The 16,912-nt window shown below is 31.5% G+C and overlaps 1 protein-coding gene across 9 annotated transcripts in view; it reads right to left on the bottom strand.

The window, feature by feature from the left end:
- Nucleotides 1-16,912, bottom strand: part of KIDINS220 (kinase D interacting substrate 220) — a 140,170-nt gene that overhangs the window by 22,778 nt on the left and 100,480 nt on the right. Inside the window, exons 23-28 of one of the 9 annotated variants that reach the window (XM_043982823.1) lie at nt 16,543-16,721; nt 13,176-13,393; nt 10,482-10,595; nt 9,625-9,681; nt 5,471-5,506; nt 3,855-3,887 (exon numbers count right to left, since the gene is read on the bottom strand). In XM_043982823.1, coding sequence (XP_043838758.1) covers nt 3,855-3,887; nt 5,471-5,506; nt 9,625-9,681; nt 10,482-10,595; nt 13,176-13,393; nt 16,543-16,721 — 637 coding nt within the window. The remainder of the gene's footprint in view (nt 1-3,854; nt 3,888-5,470; nt 5,507-9,624; nt 9,682-10,481; nt 10,596-13,175; nt 13,394-16,542; nt 16,722-16,912) is intronic. The other 8 variants (XM_043982824.1, XM_043982825.1, XM_043982826.1 and 5 more) reach the window with 8 other exon arrangements.

Raw genomic sequence — 16,912 nt, 5'->3', positions numbered from 1 at the left:
TGGAAAATTGTAAAACAGTTTGTTAGAAACTAGGTATAAACCAATATTTTACACTGTATACCAAGATAAAGCGCAAATGGGTACATGATTTGGATATAAAGGAGGATACCTTAGGCAACTTAGGGGAACATGAAATAGTTGACCTGTCAGATTTATGGATGAGAGAATTTATGACCAAAAAAGAGAAGAATGGATCACATGATGTAAAAATGATCATTCTGATTATGTTAAATTGCTATGCAGCCAAGATTTAGAAGGAAAGCAGAAAGCAGGGATTTTTTTTACATCAAATGTTTCTAATAAAGGCTTCATTTCTCAAATATATAGAGAACTGAGTCAAATTTATAAGAATACAAGTCATTTCCCAATTGGGAAGTGGTCGAACGATATGAACAGGCAGTTTTCAGACAAAGAAATTAAAATTATTTATAGTCATATAAAAATGTTCTAAATCACTACTGATTAGAAAAATGCAAATTAGAACAACTCTGAGATACCGTCTCACACCTAGCAAAATGGTTACTATGTCAGACACAGGAAAATGATAAATGTTGGAGGGGATGTGAAACAACTGAGACACTAATGCATTGTTGGTAGAGTTGTGAACTGATCCAAATCATTCAGGTGGGTGTGTGTGTGTGTGTGTGTGTGTGTGTGTGTGTGTGTGTGTGTGTGTGTGTATGTGTGGTGAGGCAATTGGGGTTAAGTGACTTGCCCAGGGTCACACAACTAGTGTCAACAGTGTCTGAGGCCAGATTTGAACTCAGGTCCTCCTGAATCCAGGGCCAGTGCTCTATCCACTGCACCACCTAGCTGCCCCGATTCAAATCATTCTGGACAGTAATTTGGAACTATACCCAGAGGGTGATAAATCCTGTTCCTGTGCTTTAACCCAGCAATACCACTACAAGGTCTGTATCCCAATGAGATAAAAAAAAGAGAGAGAAAAGGACCAATTTGTATGAAAATGTTTATAGCTGCTTTTGTTGTGGTGTGAAAAGAATTAGAAAATGAGATCATCAATTGGGAAATGGTTCAACAAGTTATGGTATATTACTATTATGGAATACTATTGAGCTATAAGAAATGACAACTGGTAATTTCATAAAAACCTGCAACGGCTTACATGAACTGACAGAGTAAAGTGAGCAAAAATAGAAGAGAGAACAGAATAAGAGCAATATTATATGTATGACAACCAACTATGAATGATTTAGTTATTCTCAGCAATAGAATGAACCAAAATAAATCCAAAAGACCTATGATGAAACATGCTATCTACCTCCAAAGAAAGAACTGATAGAGTCTGAATGCAGATTGAAGCATACTATTTTTCACTTTATTTCTGTGTATGTGTGGTTTTTGCCTGAGTTTTCTTTTATGACATGACTAATATGGAAATGTGTTTTGTATGACTACATATTTATAACCAACATCAAAATGCTTACCATCTCAGGGTAGAGGGTGTGAAGGGAGAAAGGTAGAGAATGTTGAACTCAAAATTTTAAAAAACAAATGTCAATGGAGCAGCTAGGTGGCACAGTGGATAAAGCACTGGCCCTGGATTCAGGAGGACCTGAGTTCAAATTTGGCCTCAGATACTTGACACATACTAGCTCTGTGACCCTGGGCAAGTCACTTAACAACCGTCATTGCCCTTCCCTCAAAAAAAAAAAGGTTAAAAATTATTTTCAGATATAATTGGAAAAAATAAAATATTTTAAAAAACACATAATCATGTAAAATATTTCCATGGAGAAAAGCCATTTAGGCTGGTGTTTTCTTGCTTTAAAAGATGTATGTATGTATGTATGTATGTATGTATGTATGTATATATGATATAAATAAAAATATCTTTATATCTATGTGCTACTTGAAAATTTTTTTCCTCAAATAAAAACTAATAATAACAGTAGAAAATAACATTTAAATAGCCATTCTGTAAAGCTATTTGTAACTGTGTCCAAAAGGTTACTAAACTCTGCAAATCCTTTAATACAACAATACTATTACAATGCCTATACCCCAAAAGAGATCAAAGAGGTAAAGGACTTATATGAACAAAATATTTTTAGTGGTTATGTTGCATAAAAGAACTAGAAACAAAGTTCCAATTAACTGAGGAAGAGTTGAACCAAACATGATATGTAAACATAATGGAATACCCTCGTACCATAAAAATAATGAAGGGGATGGTTTCAGAGAAACCTTAGAAGACTTGTATGAATTGATACAGAGAGTAGAGTATGCAGACCCAGGTCAACAGTGTACATAATCACAACTCTGCAGAGACAAGTAACTTTGAAAGATTTACAAACTGTGATCAATGTTATCACCAACCATAATTCCAAAGAACTGATGATGAAACATGCTATCCTCATTCTTGACAAAGTAGGGACTTAAGAGTACAGAATGAGGCATATTTATCAGACATGGCTAATGCAGAAATTTCCTTTGCTTAATCATTCACACCTATTATAAAGGTCTTGTTTTCCTTTTCTTTTCTTTTCTTTTTTTTTTCCAATTGAGGGAAGGGTAGGAATTAGGAGGGAGATAAAACAGATCTTTTTTAAATGAAAAGAATAAAATTACATTTTTTAAAAATGGCAAAGTCATTCCCAGTCTCTCACTAATCATTTACTTCAAATTATACTTTTTTTTTTAGATAAACAGCAACCTTTAAAGAACATCAAAAATATTTTACAAAGGAAAGAAAAAAATTAAAAAATAATTAAACAGGAAGATACTAAGAACTCACATTGTTATTACTTTATCTTGATTGCTTAAGAAACTAAACTATTAAGCAATTTTAAGAATCACTAACATTATAATTCTGAACAACTTATATAATATATTCAAAATATATCCACATGAACAAATAAAAATTCTGCTCATTTAAAATTCATTAGTAAGATATATTTGGAAAAATTGGGATCAACCACCATAATATCTTTTAATTTAACTGCAAGTTACTTTCCAGAACAATAGTCACAAATCACAATTATCCTGAAATGGATATTTAAAATAACAGTAACTTAATATATTATGTTTTTGGTATAGTGAACAGTACATTTTGGAGTAAAAAAAAAAAAAAGAAATCTGAGTTCAAATCCTGCCTCAAAACTTTATTAGTTGTTTAACAACAAAGAGCAAGGTCACTTAATATCTCAGTGTCTCAGTTTCCTTCTTTGTATTACCTACCTTACAGGGTTGCTACATAAGGAAAAACCTTTGTAAACCTTAAAGTACCACATAAATGTAATTATTGGTGGAAAACTTAGGAAATGAAAAAGAAGCATCCAAGTGTCAATAACCATAGATGATTTAATTTTTTCCCAATGGGTGTTTCAATAATTTTCAAATTAAATATATTTAAATATATTATTTCATAGTGAACACATGGATTATTTGATGGGAAGACTGAAATTCAACAGTATTCTTTTTTTAAGTCAACATGTGGTAAAGAACAAATTATTTTAACATTAAGTGCAAAAAAATAGCATGTTGGAATTACTTGCTTTTAACTTCAAAAAGTTGCACACAAATTTGAATTGTTCTTCAAAGAAGCAGCTACATTCTTTGAAAAGGTTCAGTATTTTTAAAAAGTTAAATTACTTTAGGGATAATTTTGTGTCAAAATTATCACAATATTAGCTTTATTTTGTTAAATATAGTTAGAAATCACTAGCCAGAAATTTGTGCCATGCAAAAAGCTAACAGCAGCTTTTCAAACTAAACAAAAAGTATCCAAATGAGCATTAGTTTATTTTCAGCCCAGCATGAAAGTGCCAAGGATAGCCTCTAAACAATTCTAATAATGTAAGTGAATGAGAATTCACAAAAAATTGCTGTACCTGTCTCTGTTTGTTAAACCCAGATTTACACTGCTTTAAAAAAGGAATAAAACAGAATGAAAGATAATATTAAGATGAAAACATCAAACATAATATGTAATAACTAATATAGATAGTAGCATTTGTACCATTATTTTATTTTTTTTTTTAATTCCCTAAACCCTGGAATCTAGCTCTATAACAATATGTTATGGGATATCATTATTAGATACACAATATTGACATATATTGGTTTTAAATACTTTATATGAAGAGAAATTCAGATATATCCAGTTTATGAAACTCCAGAATTTACCACTTATTAAATTTAATTACCAAATTATAGGTTAAAATTAATAAAGAACATCTCTCTTATTTGAAAAATTAAAGTTGAGGGTTAGTAACCTTTTTAAAAAATTTCTAACAAATGTTCTATTATTTTGTTAAGGGTAACATTTAAATTATTTAGCTCTAATAAATATTACATAACACAAAGCAGGTCCAGGAACATATTTTAAAGCAAGCACTATTATTTTACAATAGGTTTGCAGAGCATGAGTAATAATCCCAAATCATGACATCTTAAGAAAAAAGCTTTCATTGCATGCAGCAAGAAATGAAAACTGATTGTGGGATGCATTGGTATGATACTTTTAATATATTTTTATAGTAAAGCATGTGACCATTACTATTATTATCAAACCTTACAGGTGTTAGACAATCTAAAATAATTTATACTGCTGTTAATATATCAAGTTAGTTGACAACACTAACTCATTAAAGCTGATTTACTACATCCTTGCAGTATGGTTCTACTAACTTTATAGTTTCATTTTGAAGTGGCCAAGATTGAGCCACTACAAAAATGCTTGTGAGTGCAACTGATCCTGGACACTCTAAGAGTATTTGAAACTGATATTACTTTGCTATAAGGAAATAACTTATTAAAAAAAAACCTCAATGCTAATAATGTAGGGAAAATGTGGCTTTGCTACATCAAATCAAAATCCTGGTTACAAATGAAATACGAATTGGCAGGTGGAGAGTTTGAAAGGTGGGTTTTATTTAACACTACATTTGTAAGGTTTGTTTTCAAGGCAATGTTGTGAAAATCAATGAACTTTTATAAAATTTCAATGAAATTAATTTTATCACTTAAGTTTTGATAGTTATAAGCCTGAGTTTTATGTCTAAGCCTTGAAACTAATGTGTGTACATTTGTCTGTCTATATGTGTGTATATATATACATATACATGCATATGCATATACATAAGCATATGCATATATGTATGTATTGCTGCTATGTACTTAAAACCTTTCCCATTAAAATATTCTAGTGATACAGTTAAGGAATATAATTTGATTTTTTTAAAGTTCTAGGTTGGATGACTGAGAAGTAGGGGATAAATTGCCTTTTTAAAGTTACCCTTCAAATAGTTAAAAAAAGAATAAATTGTTTGGTTTTAACTGAGCCAAATTTAAAAAAAAAAAAGGAAGGGGAGGGTTATTCCTTGAAGAATCATTTGCATTTTTCAAGCTGACTCACAAACTGACAAGAACTGCTAGGTAGTAGACAACATGAGTGACTACACTGAACAGGCTTTTAAAACATTTCTGAATACACCTTGTTCCTTACCCTTGGCATCTTTATTGTTCTTGTCTTGGGCTCCTCCTAAGCAGAGATAGTAAAAAGTTTGGTTTGGGTATAAGGACAAAAATTCTTTTAAAGCAGGCTAGGATATTCTAAACCAGAAGTGGAAATAGAAATGTATAGGTAAGTTCTCAACTTAAGCCTTCTACTTTTTTGAAACAGCCTAATTAAACACCCACTTATCTTGTTATTCCAGGTTAACATATGAACATAAAGGCATACTTATTTTTCTTTCCTACATAATCTTAACAATTACTTGAAAAATATTCTGAAGCTACTTTTATTACTATTCTAAGGATCTGGTAACAGTTTTTATGGTTTTGGTTGTTGCTGTTGGTTGTTATTAAATAGAAAGTAATGTTGATAGCTGTAAAAAGTGAGAAAGGCATTGGCAATAAATCTAACAGACTGACTTTATAGCACATTGTTTACTGGTGCTCTTTATTTGGTCTGATAGTGAGCAGCTTTACTTTGAAATGATTAATCAAGGACTAGAGCAGTTCTTTACTGGAAAATCCACTTGAATAATTTGAGAGTACAGCTCAAAACAATTTGTGAAATAAATCTGGATGTCTCCACTTATTACAAGAAAATATACTGTAAAAAAAATAATGCACTGGGATTCAAACTACATTGGGAATCATTCTTTAAGAGACAAAGACCATCCGAATTAATAATGGTTAACCTTTGAATGTTGATAATATTATGAACTGCAGTAAAATGAGTGAGTTTTTAACCTACTGCATTTATCCATGACAAATGCTAAAATGCTATTCAAGAAATGTAAAAGACCTAGAGGAAGACCTTTAGCAGACAGGGCGGATTTTTTGTAGAGGATTTATGAAAGAAGGAGTGATGAGAATTGTATTTGATAAGATGGCATGGTTAAATTGCAATCTACACTGATTTATGGAATATCCACACTGATGGAATGCCCACAAAAGTGCACGGATGTACCATTTTTTGGTACCTTCATACTACAATGGGTAGTCATTATCAGGCTTCAGGGTAAGAAATTTTTTGGTCTCTTAAAGCCCATACACTAAGTCATAGGAGGGCTGAAATATTTATCAGAATGAGTACCCACACACATGAAAAAGTACTGATGTACTAAAGAAGAGTACTCATTATGGGCAGGGGTCAAGCTAATTTAAATTCTTATATCCTGAAAACTTGACAAAGTACCTTGCACAAAGAAAGTGGTTAAAAAATATTTGCTGTAGGGCAGCTAGGTGGCGCAGTGAATAAAGCACTGGCCTTGGATTGTGGAGGACCTGAGTTCAAATCCAGTCTCAGACACTTGACACTTAACTAGCTGTGTGACCCTGGGCAAGTCACTTTAACTCTCATTGCCCTGCAGAAACAAAAATTAAAAAACAAACAAAAAAACAACAAAAAAACTGCTGCTAATTGTGAACAATATATACACATCAATTTTATAGAACTTGAGGCCTAATTTTACATTTAAAATGAATATAGGGCTTCAGAATTACTCTATTTTTCTCACATATTATTTATCTTATTTTTTATTTAATCCTTGATCAGCAAAACAATTCAATTTTAAGACTTTTCCTTTGAAAAATATAATTTAAGGGGCAGCTAAGTGGTGCAGTGGATAGAGCACTGGCCCTGAATTCAGGAGGACCTGAGTTCAAATCCGGCCTCATACACTTAACAATTACTAGCTCTGTGACCCTAAGTAAGTCATTTAACCCCAACTGCCTCACCAAAAAAGAAAAGAAAAAAAAAAGAAAGAAAAGAAGAAAAATGTAATTTAAAATAATCCATTTTTGACATGATTTTCAAGAATGAAATATAATGAAGAACTGTTGGTACTTTTAAAATACTACTTTTAGGGCAGCTAGGTGGCACAATGAATGGAGCACTGGCCCTGGATTCAGGACGAACTGAGTTCAAATCTGACCTCTGACATTTAACATTTACTAGCTGTGTGACCCTGGGCAAGTCACATAACCCCAATTGCCTTACTCCATCCCCCCACCAAAAAAACCCACCTACTTTTAGTTAAAACATCTATATTTTTAAATGTTTATATGTTGTTTTAGTTAGAACATAACAGAAAAACATCCTTATAGATTTCTTTTTAGTTCTACCGCTGACTTAACTACCCAAAAGTTAAACTATGTCTTTGCTTATTTTTACTAATTAATTAGTCCTCTAGTCAATAAAACTAATCTCATATGCTATTGCAATTGTATTCATTTACTAGGCACATGACATCATTGTCTTTTAATATTATAAACTGTAAAATAATATAGCAAATTTACACATACATACATAGATACATACATAGATATGTGAATCAATTCTTATTTTTAGCCACATATTTTAAACATTTTGCTTAGACTATATTTTCTGAAAAATATAGTCTTAAAACTATCCCTGAATGGAAGATCACAGAACAGTTCTAATGAATTTTATAGTTATTAAGGTTTTTCTATATTATTTAGAGTAGAATATTAACTAATTTAGCATGTTCAAGCTATTATAACTTTTAAGCTGATAATAGTTCAGGCATACCCAACTTAACATCACTAATAGTTGTGGTGAAATCTAATATTAGGTGACTCAACCTTCAAGGGAAAAAATTAGTCTCATGTTAAGGCACATATAACAAATAATGTCATTAGTAAACAGACTGATATTAAAGGGAGTTAAGATTACTGTGACTTAAAGCTTGAGTTATCACCAACTGACAAAATGATTGGCCTAATGATATTACAGCTAAGTACTGAGACAGTACACTGAAATTTGGTTACGTTGTCTCCATGATATTATTAAATAACACTGGCTAGGGCAATATGCAGAATATGCTTATGTGAGGTTTTCATAATTTTTTAGCACAAAGAATAAAATTTATAAGCATGAATATATGTAATAAAGACTTTCTAAGTAAATGCTATTATGGCATGTGTTGTCAATTGATCTACGAATAAAAAACTCCCTAAATATTTCAACAGAATTAGGGGCTACTGTGTTCATATTAGGGGCTACTGCGTTCATATTTGTGGCTAATTGAAAAGACTTGAATAAGTCTACTGAGATGCTAATGATTCAGAATTTACACTCTCAATGGATGCACAAAAAATAATTTCATTTTTTTTCTCCTACCATTAATACAAACTGGAATCTTAATGTTGACTTAAAAGCACATCAAGTTCACAAGTATGTAGGATTTCTGGATACAATTTACTAAATTAGTTTAATCGACTGTCCCACATTTCAAGAGAGCTTTAGAACCAAGACTGATCATACTTTCATGCACAATAATGCACTATTAAATAAAATAAATTAAGTTAAACAGCAGGATGTAAATGGAATGAAACAATTCAAAAGAGCTCCGAATTTTATTTAATATAGATAGTATTTACTTTGGTGCTCTTATGCTGAATCAATTTCTTACTATGCACAAGAATACAAGAAAATTTTACATTAAAATTTCTTGCAACTAAAAAGAATGCATATCTTAAGATGTTAGCTAAAAATGACTATTAGTTCTTTTGATGCTAAGATAGCCTTGTTTTTCTAGCAGGAAATTTATTTTGTTTTACATAGTCTATGAGTTACTGCAGTAAAAAAAAAGTAACATGGCATTTATGATATGAGTACAAATTGCACATATAAATTTAAGGAGTTACTGAATATGTACAATTTTAACACTGTAGCTCCTGAATGGTTACTTTAGATATTTTAATGCAAAATTCCTTCTAGCACTAACTACAACAACATGATGGTAGTGACAAAGGCTACAATAAAATGATAAATCATAACCATTATAAAAGATTTAGTTCTAAAGAATTAGGCATGTATAAGAGCTCTTACAAATCAGTGATGAACTCTGGATAAAAACTACAAAAATAAATAATGAAACTGGAAAAATACATTTTATGGTAATTCAAGAAGGGGAAAGAGAGGAAAGGATAAATAAACACACTAGCTCTTAAATTTATTTTTTTTTAAACTACACTTATTAGTGTTTAGCTACACTATGCTAGTTGCCCATCAAAACACAAATGCAATGTTAGTGAATTGCTAAAATTATAATTAATATAAGATCATTACTGTTGAAAAGCAATGAGATGCTAGAGTTCCACACCACAAGACTACTCAGCTATTACCCTTGAGGAGTCTGTGGGTGAAGAAAGCCCCTCAGCAGCATCCTCCTTGATAACTTCCTAACAACACAACAAAACAATACAATACGGGTGAATCAATTAAGGTTTGAACTAAAATATGACAATGAATGAAAATGATGTTCAAGACTATCACAATATTAAGTAAACATTTATAGATTTAATTTTTTAAAAAAACCTTTCGATAATTTTTTTCTTATAGTAACATTATTTTAGAATTAAAAAGGTAAATTAAATTAATTTTTCTGAGTTCTATATCTTCTTTCCTGAAAAATTTTGTTAAGGAAGAAATCTAATTTTCTCTCTAAATAGATGTAGAATGGTAGTTTTTTCCCCTTTGAAATTATTTTAAGTTCAAAAAATTATAGTTATCATAAAGGATTGGAAATATTTAAATACAAAATGTATTTTGTTTCAATTTCATTTTCTTATAAAATTTAAAAAATTATTTTAACTAAGTTGTTTAATAAAATGTTTTAGGTCTTTCAACATCCCTCATTTATATAACATAGTAAAAGTACTTTTAGATATGTTATATTTATGTCCACTAAAAATAAAATTAGAATTCATAGATGGAAATATCCATCAAAAAATACAGGAACAGAAGACCATGACTACAAACAAGCTAACACTCACTAGGCCTGAACTTAATTTTCCTTCTATATAATTACTAACTAAACATAAACAAAATACATTTTGCATTAGCTATATCTTAGTCATTTTAAGAGATATTTATTCAGTAATTTATATTATTTGTACTGAAAGGAAATTACCAAACTTATTTTTTTAAGGCCATCTATATGTATCTAGATCAATATTTTCATTACCCTTCACATACTTACTAGGCCACTGTTCTGATCTCTGGAAAAATTCGTTTTTATAGATGAACGTGGGATGAGATGGTGAGAACTGCCAGGGCAATACCTTGGCGAGTAAACATATGGGACAAAGAATGGCTATGGAAAGAAACATGTAACAAAAAAGGGGGATAAACAATCACAGAAATTAAATTATATTATGATCAAAAGAAACAGCAATCCAACAAAAACACAATTCTGCTTTTTTAAGCCTAATGTGTAAACTAAAAACAATTCCATAAAACCTTTACTTATTTTGCATAGATAATATTATATTAAAAACAAAAATCAGGAAAGTGGAATTATAAATTTTAAAACTAAATTTTGGCTCCTTTTTGCTTCCAGTAAACAAAATACACAATACAACCAATTCATAATTGAGTGCTTCCTCTATATATAGAATGCTACCAGAAGGATTTACCTTAGATATCTACCTTAGATATTATCCAAAGTGGTTTAGCTATTCTAATATGCTAAGAAAAAATAAAAACCCCTTAGCTATGCTATGTCCCTTGGCAGTGACCTGAAGGGCAGGATTATATTAAGATTTAGGAGTACTTTTTAATAAGCAAGCATGTTATTTCAAGGGTGGAACACACTGGTCAGCTAAAATTTTATGACATATTATAATTAGACAAATTTTAATTTTGTTTAAAAATTTTACACTAGCTAGCAGATATACATTAAAAATCCTGAAGTCATAATTCTATTAAGTTTCTGAAACCTGTCTAGTTTTTTTTAGTTCCAACAATATTATTCTGTTTTCAAGGCCAAAACAGGTCATTCCTTGGAAAGATGGGTCAAAACCACTATAATCTTGAGAAAAGAGCAATCAATGATAGTGACTACTCATCCTAGCAATCTATATTACTTTTCTCTCATTTTTTTTCCCTTTCAAAAGATGTTTCTGAATCTCAAACCTTTAACTAGCATCTAAATATCAAACTGATATAGTCTGTTCCAAAGTATGAATTTTGACCAGTAGGTAATTTAACATAAAATCTTGAGGAATAAAATTTCCAATAGATTAAAACAGTGCAGAAACATGATCCCTGCTTGCCAAGCTGCTGCTTTGACAGAATGTTATTACGATGAAGGTTTTTGCATTAAAATTCACTTATGAAATTTATTTCTTTTCTAGTAACATAGGTAGATTAATCAAGGCAGCTGGCATAAGATGTCTGTGGTCTATAACCTTACTAATTACATATTCAATTTTATTTGAGTTTCCTTTTTTTAAGTAAATATTTTTTAAATTTCTCATAAAATTCTACTGTGCAGTCTTTACATTTGCATATCATCCTAAGTGTAATGTATTTTGAAAGGGTGATTTTTCCTATCAACATTTGCCCAAGGAAGTAGTAGAACCCAAACTGAGAATGGACATTGCTGAAGATGAATTGCTGCAATGGAACCACAAAGCACAAACCTAGAATTTACCAAATTTGCCTTGATGCAATAACTATGTTTAGGATGACTAATCGACAAAAGATGGTTCTGTCCTCTTCAATTTGGTAATATAAAATCAATCCTGTTTGAATTTATTTAAGCTGGTTTCCATTTCCCCAGTCACAAATTCCCTAGTGCATCCAAAGTCATGGTTCATGAGTGCAAACTTCTAGAAAGTAAAAGTAGTTTTTTACATATTTATTATGAATTAGCAGCTCTATATTACTGATAATCATAATACATAGATTACTTAGTCTATGTTCAAGTACAAAATCCTTATAAATTTACTTTCATAGCAAAACTGCATGTTTCTAAAATGTATCTATACATGCATAAATATGTAAAATGTAATAGTTAACTATAAAAATCCACACTCAAATTTTTGAGTTTTGAATTTCAGTAGTTTTCTATCTTTACTAACTTTATTTTCTGGGGTACAAAAAATGCCAAACAAAAAACTAACAAAGTTTATGAGGATCCAAATAAGTAGGAAAGCAAACGGAATGAGTATTTATCAAGTGCCTAGAGTGTAGAGGGCACTATGCCAAGCTCTTCCCTGGAAATATTATTTCAACTCATCCTCACAACAACCCTGGAAGGTAGGTGCTGGTTTTATTTCCGTTTTACAGATGAGGAAAAGGGTCACACAACTGATAAGTATCTGAGTTTACATTTGAACTCAGGTCTTCCTGATTCCAGGCCCACATTCTATCCATAGCTATGGCTGCCTCAAATATCAACTTAAAACATTAAACAAGACAAGTGAAACATGCATAAACAAAAACAAAGGATAACTTTATTCAAATTAAATCATGCCTATATTTATATCTCTCTGTGTTATAGAAAATATATGCATATAAAACACAGGTTCTGATTGCCTGATTATAGCTGTGTCAAAATTATTTCCCTATGAAAGTAAAAAGTACATCTATTATTTGGATAGTACTTAGAACTCATTCTAACTGAATTTCTCTCTTCTTTCTTGAATATTTACCTCAAACGTCAACTATTTTAAATAACATCTTTATAGTTTCTCTTGTACTTTAAGAACAAAATACTATTTCAAGACAACAAGGAACCCATGAACTATTTAATTATGGCATCACATTAAAAGACCATTCTTGCTAGCTGTGTGACCCTGGGCAAGTCACTTAACCCCAAATGCCTCACCAAAATAAATAAATAAATAAAACCAATTCTTGAAATGACAAGGTACTAGTATTAACTTACCCGGTTATAGAAGGGATGCTGAGGTCCTGTCAGACCACTGTAATAGCTGCTAGGAGGGTGTGGTGATAACAAATTACCAGGAAAAGGTCCATTAAAGGAAGTTGAAGAACTCAGTGTAGCAGGCAGACTAAATGCAGAGGGGGCTCGAGCATTTACATCTTGTAATGGCACAGCAGAGTAAGGCAGTCCTCCAATCTGTTCTCTTGCAGCACGAACATCTAAAATATTGAATTATTCACGGACAGTAGAGAAAAAAAGAAAAGCTTAATTTAAATCTCCATTTTTTTTGTAGCTCAAATCACATTTGAGTAAGAGAAATGATTTTGACTTCCTTAGATCAAAGAAATTTGGAATTAAAGAACTGCTGATTTATACATAGAAAGTATTCATACAATTAAAGCCAGTTGACAGCCTCTAGAAACTAGGTGCTTTAGAAAGGATCATCCCAGATGATTAAAACTCAAATAATCCATGAGAAAATTAGAGGCTCAATTTCAAAACTTTTCATTTTCTTCATTGAAAAAAAAACATTTAAAAATACAAAACCACTAGCTCTAGTTAACAAAATAAGATATAGTTGCTAGTCTCAGTTTTTTAAAGGCAATAGGCCATTTCCAAATGGTAACAAAATTTAAAATATCATAATTTCTATCTTGTTAAACAAACTGAAAATAATATACTATGTCAAAATGCCTATAGTACTTTAGCACCATTAGCAGGGGAAATACTCAACTGTAGATTCCTAAATACATCCTTATTTTGTTCATGATCCAAATTATCCAAAGGAATCTGAAAATGTCTAATGCTAGTTTAACCTCAACTATACACATTGCTGGGTGAATTTTAGCAAGTTAAAAGGAAAGGCTTATCAGTCAGTTGTCACATAATACCTAATAGAAAAATGTTTTTCACCTAAAATCTGATAGAGGGTGGAGAGATGAATATAAGCTGTCAATAAAATCTGCCAATAATTAATAGCTCTTCCCATCTGCATGAAACACTACTGAAAAATATTTGTTGTTGTTCAGTCATTCTTGTCCGACTCTTCATGAGCCCATTTGGGGTTTTCTTGGCAGAGATACTGGAGTGGTTAGCCATTTTCTTCTCTAGCTCATTTCACAACTAGGGAACTAAGGCAAAAGGGTTAAGTGACTAGCCCAGGATCACATAGCTTAGTGAGGGTCTGAGGCCAGATTTGAACTCATTAGGATGAGTCTTACTCATCTTACTAAGTGCAAGGCACTTTGGGATATTAAAAAAAGAATAAGATTTGCAAGCTACCTGTTGCCTAGTTCTTTTATTTTCATATATTACACTAGTCTTTAGAGTATAAGAACTTGCTAATATGACCTTTACATCATTCTGATATCATGATTTTGATGGTTGTATTCATCAGTTCTCAAGACAGACAATTTTTATTCCACAGATAAAGAATAAACTCTTGAATGAACTTCAATGAAAGCTATTAGTTTAATAGAATGATGGAAAAGAACATAAAGTAAATAATGCTGTGTTGTCAAGATCTTTATAGTTCCTGGTTCCTGAATTTATCATCCAGTATATTAGTTATCTCTTCTTGCTTTGGGTTAACTGAACATAATTGGAACTTACTTGATGCTTGTTGACTGATAGACCTAGAAGTCTGGTTTGCTTACAATGACAAAGGGAAAATGTGAATTTAATCTGGTGTAGCACAGTCTTTGCCTCTTCTCCCCACCAAAATATATATGTTGGGGACAGAAGTATCTGCTGCTCCCCAGAAAAGCAAATTATACTCTTGTTGGAGTAGCAGGAGAGAATGAAAATAAATATTACATGATAAATTACTTGAAACTTTTGATTATAAATGCCACATTTCCTCCTAACAGCGAGGGAAAATAGGCACACTAATAAACTTCTGGTAGAGGTGTGAACTGATCCAACCATTCTGGAGAACAATTTTGAACTATGCCCAAAGAGCTATAAAACTATGAATATCCCTTGACATGATACCCCTACTATGTCTATATCCCAAAGAGATCAAAGAAAAAAGGAAAAGGACCTAGATGTACAAAAATATTAATAATAGCTCTTTTTGTGGTTGTCAGTTTTCTCACTTTCTTAAGTAACAAATTTACTGAAGTGCTTTTAGAAAGAAGACTAGGAATCAGATTGGATTAAGTTGTTATTGTTACAATTAGGAACTAATATGAAAGATAACCAAATTCTTTTTGTTAAGAAATTTAATTTTTTAAATTTAATTCTTTAAGAAATCTAACATTTTATACCATTATTTCGAAGGATAATTCATTTATATCTGAAATTAATCTCGGAGTTCATGAAGTACAACCTCCTCAATGTTACTAGGAGCCTGAGGTTCAGGGAAGCTAAGTGACTAGCTCAGGATGACACAGTTAGTGAACGTGTGAGGTCAAATGTGAACACAAGTCTTCCTGACTTTAAGCCCAGTGCTATTTAAGTGAAACTATCTTAACAGACAATGTGTTATTTTCATTTAAAAATTCACAATTCCCTTGAAAAACACATAAGCAGAGAGATAAATAGAGAACTTATAGAGAAAAAATATTTGGCAATAATAGTTAAGATTTATATATAGTGCTTCAAGATTTGCAAAGTGCTTTATATATTTGATGCTCACAACAACCCTATGAAGAATCTATTAAAAAGAAAACTAAGTGGCCTTGTGGACATAGAACTGGATCTATAGTCAGGAAGGGCTGAATTCAAATCAAGCCTCAGAGATGCTCTAGTCGTGTGACTTTGGGCATGTCATTTAGCCTCTGTCTTTCCTCATCTTCCTTATTCAAAGGCAAAATGGGGATGATAACAGCACCATTTGTAAAGCACTTTGCAAATCTTAAAAGTGCTAGAGCTAGTTCTTATTATAGCTATTATAACTCCTGAATTCTCCCATAAGATAAAGTATTAATCATCTACAACATATCTGAGAATTTATCCTTACAACATATCCTTAAAAGGCTGGTCAAAAACACATGTAGCATTAGCACAAATACATAAATTTATTATTGGAAGGAACCTTAGAAAACTAGTACAACCTCTTGATTGTAGATGAGGAACTTGAGTCACTGAAATGAACTGTCATATCAAAGATCACAGAGATAGTAGCAGAGCCAGGACTAGAATTCATCATGCTAACTCTTAGACCAAAGAGTTAGTGTTGTGCTGAACTACTGGTAAGTCAGTGTAGCTGGATCACAGAATGCAGAGAAAGGAGTCAATTATGCTACCACCTACTATCCCAATAGAAATTTAATAAATTGAGTAAGAAATAGAGAAGCTTTGAAAGACGCAAGTATTATGAAGACTTTACACACTTCTTTTAAAAAATATAATCACTGTTACCCACCTGCAATAATTTCTCGAAGTTTGGGATCCAGGTTTACAGTACATGGCAAAAAGGTTTTTACATCTCGAGCCACAAGAACTGGTGTTCGTGAAGACAAAAACACTTCAAAGTTCCTTATGTCACCATCAATTTCAAGCAATGGCTCAACATCTTTAGTTGTTGGGATATTCTTTGATATTCTTTGAAAAAAAAGAAATGAAGACATCAATGTAAAATAGTCAATATTATCACTGTTTAAACAGATTCTGCTAAAAGGTTTAACAAAAAGATTTTGTTTCTCTCAAAAACTAAGTGACAACAGCAGTCATCAAAACCAGTTAGTAGTGAAAAAATAAATCAATGGAAAAGACTAGATAAAAGAGAACTGGAA

The sequence above is a fragment of the Dromiciops gliroides genome, chromosome 2 (assembly GCF_019393635.1).
Source record: "Dromiciops gliroides isolate mDroGli1 chromosome 2, mDroGli1.pri, whole genome shotgun sequence".
Lineage (NCBI taxonomy): Eukaryota > Metazoa > Chordata > Mammalia > Microbiotheria > Microbiotheriidae > Dromiciops > Dromiciops gliroides.
Note: the sequence above shows the minus strand (reverse complement) of the source record. Positions and strands in the feature narration are given on the sequence as shown.